Source organism: Bombina bombina, chromosome 4 (genome assembly GCF_027579735.1).
Source record: "Bombina bombina isolate aBomBom1 chromosome 4, aBomBom1.pri, whole genome shotgun sequence".
In the NCBI taxonomy this organism is placed as follows: Eukaryota; Metazoa; Chordata; class Amphibia; order Anura; family Bombinatoridae; genus Bombina; species Bombina bombina.
Window position 1 is genome coordinate 671867003 of NC_069502.1, and position 16276 is coordinate 671883278.

The 16276-nt window shown below is 37.7% G+C and overlaps 1 protein-coding gene across 1 annotated transcript in view; it reads left to right on the forward strand.

Annotated features, from left to right (window-relative positions):
* Positions 1-5852: 5852 nt before the first annotated feature.
* The window catches only part of MCM9 (minichromosome maintenance 9 homologous recombination repair factor), a 238252-nt gene continuing 227828 nt past the window's right edge, over positions 5853-16276 (forward strand). The window contains exons 1-3 of the mRNA XM_053712159.1: positions 5853-5940; positions 9468-9794; positions 11243-11556. Of these exons, the coding sequence (XP_053568134.1) occupies positions 9485-9794; positions 11243-11556 (624 nt within the window). The 5' untranslated portion in view covers positions 5853-5940; positions 9468-9484. The remainder of the gene's footprint in view (positions 5941-9467; positions 9795-11242; positions 11557-16276) is intronic.

The following is a 16276-nucleotide window of genomic DNA, read 5'->3' on the forward strand; positions in this document are numbered from 1 at the left end:
GTCACTAGCTCATGGACTCTTGCTAATTACATGAAAGAAAATGGGTTTTATATCCCTTTAGTAGGTCCCATACGATGTAACCTGTAGTGTACTGCAAACATTTAACAATAAATGCTCTCAAGAATTAGAACATTATATTTTTTTTCAAGGCAAAGAATTTACTAGACATGTGCAAAAATGCATACTTTATTATTCAGTTTGTAAACAAATAATGTAGTTATCCTCTTTCTTTGGCAATTACTTTGATCTGACACCAGATAAAAGAGCAATTTAAAATATCTAAATAGCTGATTTCTAAGTTTTAATAGGGCTGTTTTTCAAGTTCTCAGTATACTGTAAATAAGCCTTCTTTACTAGGTGTGTTACAGTATGATGAGCTTGTAGGCAACTTGGTAAATGGAGGCCTGCACTGAATTAAGCATGGACATAACTGCTAGAGGTTTTTCGGATGATCCAGGGTGATCCAGTTGCTGCTGGGTGATTCGGGTGATCCAGTTGCTGCTATCATTAAGAGATATTCTTTGTGTCCTCATATTTAAATATACAAACATTTTTATTGCAGATATGTGCAGAACATCTGACCATTTAATAGTTTTAGGTAGGAACACTTTTACTATGTCAAGGGCACTTGGCAATCAGGCAAAATTTTGACTCTTATGATATATGGAAGCCTTATTATTCTGTAATAGTTCTGCTTACATACAAACCCAGTACAAAAAAGTGGTGTCTTGCAGGGGAATAATATATTGTAATACTACAAAGTTTTTTTTCACTATAGGCAGGTTGTTTCGCCCTCGTTGGGGCTCTTCAGTATGATGTAGGTGCTATGTTATTGGACTCAAGCATTGATTTTAGGTTTACGGCTATATGCCAGTTTTGCTGATGATTACATTAATTTTCGTAACCACACTTACAAAGCGTGAAATTAATGCTTGAGCAGAACAGCAGCACCAACCATAGACAGCCTGTTTGGCCCATTTGGGGCTCATTCCTCCATTGTATTAATCCTAGCAAAAAATAAATGTACTTATCTGTGCAAAATTGCAACACTTACAATTCAAAATCCATTTCAATATAATGGGCAGCCCTGTAGCAAAGGGTGGAATGCTCGAGGACATCAGCATCAACCATAATGACTTGAGTGAGAAAGAGTCCCAAAGTAGCGAAACAGGCTGCCTATGGTTGATGCTGTGTTATTTAAGCCTCATGTATTTCACAGTTTGCTATACTACTGGTTTAAACTGACAGGAGCATAAGGGGTGCCATATTAAAATGCATTTTGAATTAGTAATACTCTGTGGGATAATTTGTATATTCTATGCATTGTATATGTATTCCTTGCTGAACTAATTAAATGGAGGGTTTATCTCACTCTATTAACAACAATACATTTATTTGGTACAATGGGAGTCCCTGCTTTAAAGGACTTCCATGGGTGTAAGTGCAGATCCTGTTCCAAGGAGCTTACAATCTAGTGTTTCAGTGCTTTGCTCAAAGAGCTTACATTCTTGTATTTAAGGAGAACTTACCTCTGGATACTTACAGTGTAGAGAAATAAAAGAAATCCCTGATGTAAGACTGCACTCAGCATGTGGCATAACACTAGTGCCTCTGAAATCTTCAATCTTCCTGCCACTGCCATAGAGTATTCCAGTCTTCGTTATGCTGCTTGCCAGATATGAATCAGTCTATGCACATCTTGTAAGGATTTTTCATCCAATGCAAGAACATAGGTGCATAACACACTGTACCTTATAATGCAGTTTTTTTTTTCAATTTCTAATCTGAGGTATAAAATACAGGACCATCCCATGACCTATCAAATTGTGTGCTTCACTAGGACTCTCTGCTTCAGAAATCCAACAGTAGTACTTGTCCCACAGTGACTGTAGACATTCAAGTTTAGTTTCACAGATATAATAGTCCTTGTTCCAGGTTGCTGCAGTTCTCAGATAAAATTGTAAACCAGCTGCAAGGTGCTTATTGGTGTCCCTACGTCAAGGCATTGCATTGAGGATATAAGTGCAAACATTTTAATCATATCATTGTATTCTCTTCACCAAGATCCTTAACATTATTACATTAGACAGATATGTGCAGTAAGAATGGATTTAAGCCATTCAATTTCATTTAATATCAGTTTATTAAAGTTATAGCAGTGTAAGTGTAATTATGCTTTATTGTTGGTGTTATGACTCATTCTAGTGTCACAGAGATGATTTGTATATTGTATATCAATAGGCCTTGAAAAGTACAGAAAGCTTTAAACATACAGAACCAAATTAAAGCTAAAGATTTCTATGAAATGGGAAAGTAAAGAAAAGCGTGACAGAAATGTGAGAAATTATCTGACCTCACTGCACATGTCTGTAGGCTCTTGGAGCAGGATCTGTATTTACAATCTAATGTGGTAATGGGATGTCTTGCTCAAAGAGCTAATAAACTTGTTAATCTCAGAAAATCTTACCTTAGATACTTACAGTTTAGTAATATAAAAATCCTTGAAGGAAATCTGCCATCAGCACGTATACTGCTGGCCAGATGCGCATCAGTCTGATCTGAATTTATTTCAGATTGCCAGTTGCCTTTTCTTCATCCGGGTCAAGCAGAACAGCTGCATCAGATGCTGCACATTACAGTACAGTGTTTCATGAGGTTCCCAGCACCAGTTGGTTTGCAGCGTGAGGACATCTGCCATCAGTACAAATACTGCTGGCCAGATGCGCATCAGTCTGATCTGAATTTATTTCAGATTGCCAGTTGTCTTTTCTTCATCCGGGTCAAGCAGAACAAACAGCTGCATCAGATGCTGCACCTTACAGTACAGTGTTTAATGAGGGTCCAAGCACCAGTGAGTTTGCAGCGTGAGGACATCTGCCATCAGCGCGTATACTGCTGGCCAGATGAGCATCAGTCTGATCTGAATTTATTTCAGATTGCCAGAAGTCTTTTCTTCATCGGGGTCAAGCAGAACAAACAACTGCATCAGATGCTGCACCTTACAGTACATTGTTTAATGAGGGTCCCAGCACCAGTGAGTTTGCAGCGTGAGGACATCTGCCATCAGCGCGTATACTGCTGGTCAGATGCGCATCAGTGTGATCTGAAATTATTTCAGATGACCAGTTACCTTTTCTTCATCCGGGTCAAGCAGAAAAAAACAGCTGCATCAGACAGTGCAGTGTTTAATGAGGGTCCCAGTACCAGAGAGTGTGCAGCGTATAAATTGCAGACCCATACCGTGGGGTTTATATTCTAGGCCTTTACTAGAAGTCCTTGCTTTAGAGCATTTGCAGACTAATGATGCAGTAATTCTTACCATCCTTAAAGCTGGTTTAAAGCCTTTACTGCCAGCTGCAAGTCTTATAAAGATATGTAGAGGAAGCACAGAAAGGCATTGGTGTGTCCTACAGTTTTGGCTATAATACTTATAATGCTATATGTTTAAAAAAATATATTTGTAAATGTTATATTTAATAAATTATATTTATTTTTAAATAAAGGTGTGAAGATAATATTGATCATTATTATGTAAGGTTTGTATGCTATGTTGAGTACTGGTGCCCATAGGAAGCTACAAAGTTTAAGCTATTACTTCTGTCATTTATCTGTATTATTTTACAATGTATATAAATGTGATTTTTCTATTATTCAGTTACTGAGTTGGGGTGATCATGGTAACACTACCTGTAATAATTGGTTTTCATACCTGCAGCTCCCACTGGATTCCATTTGCATTGTGTTGGAGGTAGTCACTGTTGTAAAGTCTAGCCCAGTCAAAACTGAAGCTCAGCAGGATCAATCTGGCAACTCTAGTAAAGTGAGCAGCAGTTATGAGGGTGGTTGCTTTGTGTTGTCAGTTGGTCTTGTGACATAACTGCTGCATCACATAAGCCACTCCACTAAGAATGTTACCATGACAACCAGGCATCACATTATACCATGACTGTCAGTTTAGCTTGTTATTAGTGTAGTAAATTAAGCATAATAAAACAACTTTGGAATATACTCATTATTTATTTTGCCCCTTTTCATGTAATTAGCTCTGAAAATTGTACATTGAGTTGGAAGTGCATCCTGCTGACTTTTCAGAGCTAACTCTGCAACACATATTTTCCTAATTGGCTTTAATAGATAACAACTGCAAAACAATTCATTTTATGCTAACTTAATGGCAATGATTAGCCTTGTTGTCTGCCGACTCAAACTTATTTGGCTCCTCCAAATAAGGTGAGTATTGGGTGCAGTTTTTCTATTGAAAACCAATTGCAGTAAACAGGATTTTATTTTGATAAACAAATGTTTACACTTGGCTGATATGTTATTCTATAGGACAGTAACAGAAATGTCTCCTAATTACAATGTGTTTACTGTCCCTTTAAGTTCTAACAAAACTCCCATTATAAATCCTGAGTTTCCAATGCGTATATGTTGAGAATAGATTATTAAAATGACATTAACTGCTTTGGTTTGGTAATATCTACAGAGCTATGGCTGATCCTCAGGATCATGTCATGTGATCACCTCTTGGGTTACCAGCCATACTAATTAGCGTATGTAATTGTGCAGTGTAGCTAAGAAACTACAGGTGCTAGGTCTGTCATTACTTAATAGTAGAGTCACCACATTTAGAAGCCTTTATGTCTGTATCAATTTTATATTAATTATAGCTGATCTGAACCATACAAATAGGGTGTCCGGTATTTTAGCAGGCTGTCCAGTACAATCTGTACTAAAATACTGGACACTTAAAGACCCCTGTCAGCTAAATGTAAAGGGCCTTCTAGGCCTTTATGCATTAGAAATATGGCTCAAAAAGAAGTTACACTGTGCATTTTCTATTATATGTGTTACAGGCAAACAGGTGTTTGTTCAATCATTGCTGGGTGTTTACTTCTGGTAGCCAAAGGGGTCACATCACTACTACGTACATGTGTTACTGGCAACCAAGGGGATAAAATGACTGCTTAGTTGTGAAAAATATATGTGGTGGGATCAAGGGTGGGGCCTAAGGTTGAGATTTTGTGGGGACATTGTGTGAACCCAGCTACAACCCGTGTCCAGTCACCTATAGGTTGTCCGGTATTTTTATAGCGCACAGCTGGCAACCCTACAGATACATCAAAATTATTAACTAAAAATGGGAATGTTTGAAATTAAGATTTTTTTTTACATGCTGAAAAAAATAAGGGAGAAAAATATTCTAAGAGCAGATAAACAATGGGGGCTGTGAAAATAGAGGGTTGGCGACCACCATAGTTCAGAATCCTCAGCTAAGATACAATGTCCTTTACTCTTCTCAGCCACGCCGCACAACTGAACTCAAAATCAGCCCTGTCTACAGTTACTGTCAAGTATGTGCTCAAATTGAACCTCAGTTCAAACTCGTTGCCTGAATCCACTGCAGAGCCTTATATCAGACCTATTTACTTAGATTTTTGACCTGCTATACTTATATGCCATTCACACACACACACATATATATATATAATTGTTTTCTCTCTTTACAACTGTGCTTAGCTTCACACTCTCCAGTTATTACAAACATACAAAGCCAACGTGTAATGGGACATGTGGTGCTCATGATCAATGTAAACACTAAACTCTGTCTAAGCCCATTTAAAGAACTCCGACGCCATTTTTAATCTGGGCAATTATTTTTATGTTGTATAACATTTTCTAGATCAAAAATGCATGGCAACGTGTATGTAGTAGTTTACTTAAACCCCTGCTGCCAGAAAGGAATCGAATACGATGTGTCCTATATATTACATTTTCTGGCAATTTTGTTTTATTGTGCTTTATACTCACGCAGCATTAGAGTATGAGATTGCCCTTTTCAAATATGGCCGCTCAAATTTGGGAAGAAACCGGAATTGCGGAGGTGAGGCTTGGAACGCAAATTCATTATTACCCGCCTGGTCTGAAGCTTGTGCTAATGTAAGTAGTCTGAGTAATGTGTATGTGAGTAATACTGTAGGGAACCTAAGGGTTGGAGCATACTTATCTGATACAAAAACGCTTTGCAGCAATTGTCGAAGTTCTTGTTGCAGTATTGTTTATATTGTTATGTTGTTTTAAATTCACCTGTCAATTTTCAGGGTGGTCATTCATGTCCTGAGAATACTATGGTACTCTACTAGCAGCTAATATGGGAGAGTCTAAAATAGTTTTTTAAGTCTAATAGGTCGTGGTTTAATATTTCGGGGCAACATGGATTCAGAACTAATTTGTGAAACACTATGCAAAGCATGGTTTTTAAATGTAATCACCTCCAAACAGACTTTGCAAGGTACAAAACAATAAAATATTTTGGAATGTGCATATGCTTATTTTTTATACCCGTGTTACATGATGTAAAAAAACAGACGTGTTAATAAAATCTTTGTTTTTCATCTTGCAAAAAAGTGCTAACCTTGCTGTCAAGCTAACAGTGCAGTGAGTGGTTTTACAAGGTTTTATTGTTTCCCTGCAGCTAACGTTATCATATTTACACTCGCAGCATGCATTGAAAGCAAATTGGTAAATTACATTGTGTTTTTAACTGTAGCTGATTTAAAGGGACAGTCAACACCAGAATTGTAGTTGTTATAAAATATAGACAATCCCGTTATTACCCAGTTTTGCATAACCAACACAGTTATAATACACCTTTTACTTCTGTAATTACCTTTTATCTAAGCCTCTGCAAACTGCCCCCTTATTTCAGTTCTTTTAACAGACTTGCATTTTAGCCAATCAGTGATGACTCCTAGGTAACTCCACATGCATAAGCACAATGTTATCTATATGACACATTAACTAATGACCTCTAATGGTCTAAATGGTCTAAAAACTGTCAAAATGCATTCAGATAAGAGGTTGCCTTTAATATCTAAGAAATTAGCATATGAGCCTACCTAGGTTTAGCTTTCAACTAAGAATACCAAGAGAACAAAGCAAAATTGGTGATAAAAGTAAATTGGAAAGTTGTTTAAAATTGCATGCCCTATTTGAAACATGAAAGTTTATTTTGGACTTGACTGTCGAAAACATGTTAGGGACGTTAGGGCAATGGTGTTTTTAGATTGCTTTAGGCTGCTTTGAGTCTTAGTTGTTAATGGGTAAAATAAGTTTAACTTTGTATTAACGGTGGGAATATGTGAATAAGGCAAACGCAAGGATACTGTTATTTCTAAGCAGCTAAAAAGGTTTGCCGGTTGCCGCTTGGCAGTTACACGCAGCTAATATTTTGAACTATATAGCTATATATATAGGAGGTCACTGGTACCTTCATAACATCGGCTATCATATTTATAGCAGAATGGAATGATGTAAGCCTTTTTATTATTTAGTGTTGTATTACTTATAGTAGCACAATTATAATCAATGTTAATTGCAACAGTAACCGTTCTGACTAAGTAGGTAATTCGACACAACGTATCTATATAGTTTTTCAAACATATAGCAACCGAGCAATTGGTTACATCACTGTTCTCCCATTAGGAGACTGTAGTTATTGTCATTCAGCTGCTTATTTTATATACTAAGTGGGGAAAATATATAATAAAATATATTGATATTCGGCACGCTACCTAACAACATAGTTTGTGTATATTTAAACTGACAGTGGCAGCTTATATACACACACCTAAGCTTATCTATCACAGTTAGATGCTGAACTTGATAAAATAATGCACTGGTATTGTAATTGCCGCTTTAACTATAATGTAAAAGCCCTTTCATACTATAGGTATTAGCTTTTGTAGCGACTTAAGTTTCCAACACCCTTGTTGTTTAACCGGGCAAGGGTTACCTGTCATTAAGTTCAAGCAACACAGAGACTTACTACTATAACTAGCCACAATATGGCATAATGTGAACCTCACAATAATTCTCAGTTGAATTTGATGACAGGGTATCGTGGATAACTGAGAACATTAGCACTCACTTTCCCCAACAGGGGCATGTTAATGTTACAAACTCACAAAGCAAGTATATCATGGTGGCTCCACATTAAATAAAGATTATACCTATCGGGCATAATATTCCTTTAGGTGTTTTCCCCATCTTAGTGTGTGTCTATATTGAACAATCATAAGCTATTGTATTATACAATTAGTTTATAACAAATTGTCGGAGGTGGTATTACTTCTCTAACCTCTGGCACTTATTCTCCACCCACCTCAGTACTCTCATTTATTTTGATTCCCAATACCAATAGTACTACTATGACAGGCTCGTAAGAGTGTTTTTAAAGGGACATTGAACCCAAATTTTTTCTTTCGTGATTCATATAGAGCAAGCAATTTTAAGCAACTTTCTAATTTACTCCTATTATCAATTTTTCTTTGTTCTCTTGCTTTCTTTATTTGAAAAAGAAGGCATCTAAGCTAAGGAGACAGCCGGTTCAGAACCATGGACAGCACTTGTTTATTGGTGCTGTCCAATCAGCAAGGACAACCCAGGTTGTTCACCAAAAATGGGCCGGCATCTAAACTTAAATTCTTGCTTTTCAAATAAAGATACCAAGAGAATAAAGAAAATTTGACAATAGGAGTAAATTAGAAAGATGCTTAAAATTGCATGCTCTATCTGAATCATGAAAGAAAAAATTTGGGTACAGTGTCCCTTTAAGTTGATAACCTCCATCTTTATTGAGTATTCATAATAAAAGTTATATTTTAATCTTTCACAGTCACATAAACATATCCAAGACTTTATTATACCAATATAGTTGTCTGGAATACACTGTGACCCATTTACATGACAGTTACATTCACAACCCCGTGAGTGCTATATATGTAGCTTTTTAAGTGTGGGCTTTCTTGCCTCTCTTATCAGTTGTTTCTAGTGTCTATTACTACATAGCACCACATTCCAGTAACTGGTGGAGCGTTCTAGCTCTCTCGAACTACAGGTATATTAAGGGGTGTATACATTCAGTTTGCTGTAGTAGTGCCATTGGTCCTCTCTCTTTTTTTGGTGGTTACATTTAGCTACCAATAAGCTTACATTCCTGCTTTTTAAAGTAAAGATACCAAGAGAACGAAGAAAACATTGATAATAGGAGTAAATTAGAAAGTTGTTTAAAATTGCATGCTCTATCGGAATCCTAAAATAAAAAAAATTGGGTTTAGTATCCCTTTAACCCACCTGAAGTTAGACACTTATTCGTTATTCATTATTTAAAATCTTATGGGGATTTCCATGTTAAATAAAAACAAAGAAAAAATATGAAAAATAAGTTTTGTGTCACGTAGTGACTACTACCCAATCATACCCCTGGCTGAGCATAACAAAATAATAACAAAGTTAGGGATCTAACTTGGGGATAAGACCCCTCAAAAGTCATCTAAATGCTCTGCCCCTATTCACTCTCACAGGTGATAAAGATTACACATTTTGTTAAAAGAGAATTGAAATCCTTAGCACTTTTTATTAGTCGGCTAAACAGGACTGTGTTAAGATTATTTTCCTCTCTACAGGTCTGGCAAACTTAATCATGAATCTGAGTTCAGAACAGGTGTCATTGGTCGGCCAGGTGTTTGAGTCCTATGTTCGTGAGCACCACCAGAAAGAGATTCTGCAGATTCTAACAGAGAGTGACGAGGATGCACACTACTCACTGGTTGTGAATGCCATGACTCTTTTTGAAGCTAACATGGAGCTTGGAGAGTATTTCAATGCCTTTCCAAATGAAGTTCTTCCTGTCTTTGATAATGCATTGCGTCGTTCGGCCATGAGTTTCCTGCAGACCTGCTCACAGCACAGTGACTTCAGTATGAAGCAAAATCTGCATGCCAGGATAACAGGTGAGTCTTTACAATTTAACTAATATGTTAGTGAGATCCCTTGTTTGAAAGAGTGCTCAGTGTATCTATATTTTAGAATATAGGGTGGCTCTGTTAGAGCTTCCTTCTCTATACTTCAAATTCCTGCTGTGTAGACTGTTATGATGAGTTACACATGCTTCAGGGTAAGCAGGGAGGAACATGAATAGTGCTGTCCAGGGTCACTGTTTAGGTGCACAATGCATGTTGCCCTCTGCACACCCTGGTGCATGTGTAACTCATAAGTGTGCAGGAAAACATGGCCAAGGTGGCAAATTGAAAGTACAGATAATTTAAATAAATGCATTTATAGCAAAACCTTACATGATTTCTATAGTTTAGGTTGCCTTATATAACCATTTCGTCCCTATCGCTCTAGTACAACTCTGCATTCTTTTAATTTAGCACAAAAGTCTCAACCAGACATTAAGCACGCCATTTCTTAAGTCTTGGCTCACCATAGTGGCATTCTCCATCAAAGACTGGCCTCTGTTATAGGGGACTATACAAAAACAGTAAATATAGGTATAAGACCCCTCCCTTTCCTGCTCTATGCATAGTTTTTTTTTTAATTTTGTCCTCAGAACAGGACGGACAATTCCCTCACTGATATTTTTCTTGTTCCCCTGGCATTTTAGTGGGATTTACGTGCATTTTATTTGGATTTATAATCATAGCATATGGATATATGCATTACCTTACTTTCCAAAGGAGGTACAGATAAATGTAGTTGCTTCACTGAAGCCACATGCATATTGGTAGTTCTTCGACATAAAAAATGTAAAAAACACAAAATGTCATCCATTGCCTTATCCTATTGTCAGTCTTTAAATAAATGTCTCATTCTCCTAAAATTGGCTGTAGCCACCAATCGGCAAGCACTACCTAGGGTGCTGAACCAAAAATGGGCTGGCTCCTAAGCTTACATTCCTGCTTTTTCAAATAAAGATAGCAAGAGAACGAAGAAAATTTAATAGGAGTAAAGTAGAAAGTTGTTTAAAATGGCATGCTCTATCTGAATCATGAAAATGTAATAATTTAGGTTTCATATCCCTTTAACTTGTATAATGCAGTTAAAAGGGTCTTCTCCAGAATTTTTATTGTTTTAATCATACTTCCCAAAATGTCAATATCTTTGCATTTTTTGAAATAGTACTCAACAAGCTTCCCTCCCTTTTTGTTTTAGCATTTTAAATAACATTATATGTAGCAGGAAAGGATAGAGTCTTACGCTTCCCTGAAAAAGTGGGGTTTCAGGCCTTTGTTTTCTGTCCAGCTCTCCTCTAAATGGAAACTGTCTTCTTTGATGAGTGCGTCTTGGTGAAGTGGACTGTGGTATATAGAAACTTTACTAAATATGAATTACTTTCTGTTTTTTATTATTCGCTATTTATATCTTGTTGACACAATGTATTTTTATTTGTCCTAAGGTTTACCAGTTTGTCCTGAATTAACAAGGGAGCACATTCCTAAAACCAGAGACGTGGGCCACTTCCTTTCTGTTACAGGCACAGTGATTCGCACCAGCCTGGTAAAAGTACTAGAATATGAGCAAGACTTCATGTGTATTAAGTGTAAGCATGTGCTTACAGTAAAAGCTGACTTTGAGCAGTGTTACTCATTTTCCCCACCAACTATGTGTACAAATGAGGAAGGCTGCAACTCTACCAAATTCACCTGTCTCTCAGACCTGTCCTGTCCAGCCAGTTGCAAGGACTATCAGGAGATCAAAATCCAGGAGCAGGTGAGGAAAATGCACACAATAAAATGTATGCATGATAATGAAATATGCCGTGATCATTGAATTGAAAAATAACCAATGTTTAGAAATTATTTTTCAACCATATAGTTTGTATTTGGCAGTACATGACTGACAGACTGAGGGTAAATACTAGACTTTACATTTATATCTTTTTTCCCCCTACATTTGATGCATACACTAAGGGCTAGATTACAAGTGGAGCACTTAATTGTCACGCACCAGTAAACGGGCAAGTGGCCCGTTTACGGGCGTGCATTTAATAACCAGCCATTTCAAGTAATGGCTGGTTATTGCTACCGCAAGCTCGCCGTAGCAATTATCGCTCCAAAAATTAACCAGAGATCAGATCTTTGGTTAATTTTCTAAATGTGCCCTAATTGCCGCTAAAATACAGTGGTGTATTTATTAAAATAAATAAAAAATATTAGTTTTTTATTTATTAAAATAACTGCAATAAGCAGTTATGAGGGGTTAAAGTTGGCGGGTGTGGGGTGTTAGGTAAAAAAAAAGGCACTGAAAAGTGCCTTTACATTGCGGTTTATGGGGACTGTGGTGTGTGTATGTATATATATATATATATATATATATATATATATATATATATATATATATATATATATATATATAGGAACAGACGTTTGCACTCACAGGTCTTTTTTCAAACTTTTAATGTGGAACGTTTTCGGGGTATTATAACCCCATCATCAGCATACAACAGTGACAATAATCAAACATTTTATAGTGTTTTACAACCAAAGTGTACCAATCACAAACCTCACATCTCCCCCAGCTTTCGCGGTGAAATTATCGGCAGTGGAACGCAAAATGCGTTCCACCGTCTTGGCTAATACCGGAAGTTTGAAACGTCACTTCCGGTTTAGTGCAACTTACGAATTTTATGCATTTACATCACAGATCTCAAAAGAGACTCAAAAAACCTGATTAGCTTCCAGGTAATATACATCATGTGTCGGTGTGGAGTGATAAGTGCTTAAAACTATCAACATTGTTAATATACTCCATTTATCGTGTCAAACTGTGTGGTGTATGTGTCCATTGTTATAGCAACCGTTGCCATAGAGACAACAATAGACGGCTGCTCAAATGCATACATACATTTAAAGTGAATAACACAGACTATATATATTTAAAATTTAAGACGGGATATGATAAATACCTAATCCCTAAGGTGAAACATATCGAAGGAAATTAAAATCAAAATCAAATTGGATTACATTGTTGTGCCATTAATAGCCCATCCCCAATATTCGTAATGTGTTAATAGATAACTCTAAACTTCGTTGTAGAATTACAAGTGATGGATATGAGCTGGTATAAGGCTGAGCTAACTACAAGCACTGAGATACATGGGAAGGCTAATGTGACTGATTTAAACCTATGTATGCAGTGCACACCTCTGTCTACCTTGAGACCAGGAGTGATATCGCCGTCCATACATTATATCAATATTGTATCTAAGGATAAATACTTTGTAAGATGGATGATACATATAAACCGTATCAATGGATAAATGTATTCATAGACTTGACGGCAGATAGGCTACCTAAGAAACTGGACAGGTTATGTCAGTCAATAAATATATTAGTTAGATCGAGGATAGACATGTTACCTGTCCATTATATCTAATAGGTGTTAGGTAGCTAACATCCCGATATGAATTATGGGGTTCATTTGAGGATATATGTCTAACCCACATCAGGATCGTGTATCTATGATAGAAAGTATAAATCACACTTAATATCGATTGATAAATATTTTTCAAACATAATGAAGAATTGTAAATTTAAGGTAAAGACTACATGCAGCAATTATTATCATATATTTCACACAAAGTTCCATATTGCCTAGACTATTAAGATTTTAGGTGCAGATATGAGTAATTAACACAGGTAGTCCAGGCTTCCACGTTATGTATTGGAATAAAAAATGATCCCAACCCACAGTGCTGAGAGAACAATGCGGGGAACCCCCTACAACAAGAGGGGACACCGCGAAGTGCAACTCAGAGCCACCATGCCACCCCGGTTGTACCCCAAGTCGGTAGCACACTATAATAGATTTTTAAAGTCTGGCATAGAATTCAGGCCACCAGGTATGATAGTCCCCAGGCGGAACATCCACTGTGCTTCACATTTCAGAAGCTGTTTGTTGCGGTCTCCACCTCGTTCCAGCGGAGGTATATGATCTATCAATATATACCGTATCGAGGAGACCGAATGTCCCTCATTCGCGCAATGTCGCGCCACAGGCTGCTCAGAAGTTCCTTCCTTGATGGCAGTCCTTATGGCATATCGATGATTAGCCATCCTTTCACGTAATGTTCCTGACGTCTTGCCAACATAGAACCTCGAGCATGGGCAAAACAGAAGATACACTACGTGCGTCGTAGTGCATGTTATGGAGTGTCTAATCTTGAAAGACCGGTTAGTATGTGGATGGTGGAAAACCTTTGTGCCAATAAGGCCACTGCATGTAGTGCAACCTTAACATCGGTATGATCCCCTGATGTTTCTTTTAGTGCCAGTGTCGTAACTTGCTTTAGGATCACTTCTCATTAACAGATCTTTGAGGTTAGTGCCCCTCTTGAAACCCACCATGGGACTTAAGTTATGGGTGAACGTAAGCTTTGGGTCTGAAGACAAAATGGGCCAGTGTTGGCGTAGAATCCTGCCAGTGCCCTTTGTTGCAGGAGTAAATGTGGTCGACATAATCAACTTGTCTGCAGTATCACGTTTAGGTTTTGGTTGTATCAGTTCCGCTTGTGTCAAGGTAGATACAGCTTCCACGGATTCTTGAATCACAGCTGCCTTGTACCCTCTCGAGCGGAACCTCTCACCCACTCCAATCAGTTGGGAGACACCTGTTTCAATATTAGAATTATTTCTCATAGTTCTTATACATTGTGACTTGACAATACCCTTCAACAGTGCCGGGGGATGACAGCTGTCAGCCCTAAGTAACGAATTCCGATCAATGGGCTTATGATACAGTGTGGTCCCCAGTTTATCTGTGTCTTTAAAGACTGTCAGATCCAAAAAATTGATGGATTGTTCATCCACCGTCATTTTAAATTTTACATTGTCTGTACAGTTATTGTAACGATTGTACCAAGCCTGGAGTCCCTCCATGCCCCCTCGCCATACCAAAAAGATATCATCTATATATCTGTAATAACAGACAATAGATGAGTCAGTATGAGACCATAGATGCATGTTCTCAAATTGTGACATATAAATGTTGGCGTAGGCAGGGGCCATGGAGGAACCCATGGCGGTACCGGCCACCTGCAGATAGAATTTCTTTTCAAATCTGAAATAGTTTTTAAACAAACAATATTCAATCAGAGAAGATAGATAATCTATCGGGGGACCATCATAACTAGGGTTGTCAATAAGATGTTCTTGTACTGCCTTTAATCCCTCATGATGAGGTATAATAGTATACAGACTGTTGACATCCAGACTCACGAGTAAATCGTCATGCTGGATGTCAACAGACCGTATCTTCCTAATGAAATCATTGGTGTCCATGATATAGGAACGTATCCCCTTAACCACTGGTTGCAGCAACACATCCACAAACTGGGCTACAGGCTGAGTTAATGACTCACGTGCCGAGACTATCGGGCGGCCCGGTGGATGGTCCAAGGTTTTGTGGATTTTGGGGATAGAGTACAGAATAGGTACTCTGGGAAATTTGGTGGTACAAAATTCCAAAATATGTTCTGATAGAAAGCCTTGTTCCAATCCCAATGTTAAAAGGGTATCTAATTGTGTTTTGTACATGTTAGTGGGGTCATTAGTTAATGATTTATATGTATTTACATCAGACAGCTGATCCAAAATGTCATTTCTATAATCAGTATAGTTAAGTAACACTATGGCCCCGCCCTTATCGGCGGGCCTAATTACAATGGAGGAATCAGCTTTAAGGGTTTGAATAGCCCTCTGTTCATCCCTAGATAAATTGTGTTTCCACAGTGTTTCTGTTTGCTCAGTATCAAGGTCTTGAGAGACCATTCTTAGAAAGGTTTTAGTACTAGAGCTACAATTAACAGGCTCAAATGTGGTCGGTAACTTGCATTTGAGTTCAACCTGGGTTTTAGTACAAGTAGTTTCTTTATTCTGAAAAAAATCCCTAATTTTAAGGGATCTATTTAGTTTATATAGATCAAATTTCAAATCAAAATCAGACGGGTGCACTTGGGACAAAAGAAAGGCCTTTATTAAGTACTTCCCGCTCACTCACCGTGAGTCTGTGTGTACTGAGATTAATAATTATGTCCTCTGGCGTGGACGTCTTGGGGGCCTGTGTCTGATGCCCCGCCCTCCTAATGTGGGGTCTGTTGTGTCTCCCCCTCCCCGTGATCGTGTAGTTACCCCTAAAAAATGTGTCGGTGTAGATTGTGATCTTGGCTCATATTGAGGATATTGGTTGCGTTGTCTAAATGTACTGGGAGGGGTGAAAGGTGTTCCTGATGAATTCCTATCCGTATCAGTGGAATCCCCCCCACTGGTATCTATAGTATCAAAGTGTACTCTCCTATTTCTTTGTCTCCTCCTAGGTTGTTGGCTAGTAGTGGTAGTGAGCCACTTATAGACTTTGCCCTGTGTATAATCATTATTCACTGTCTCTAATTTTCTATTTTTGAAAATGATTAAATCACTCTGATATTTGTCTA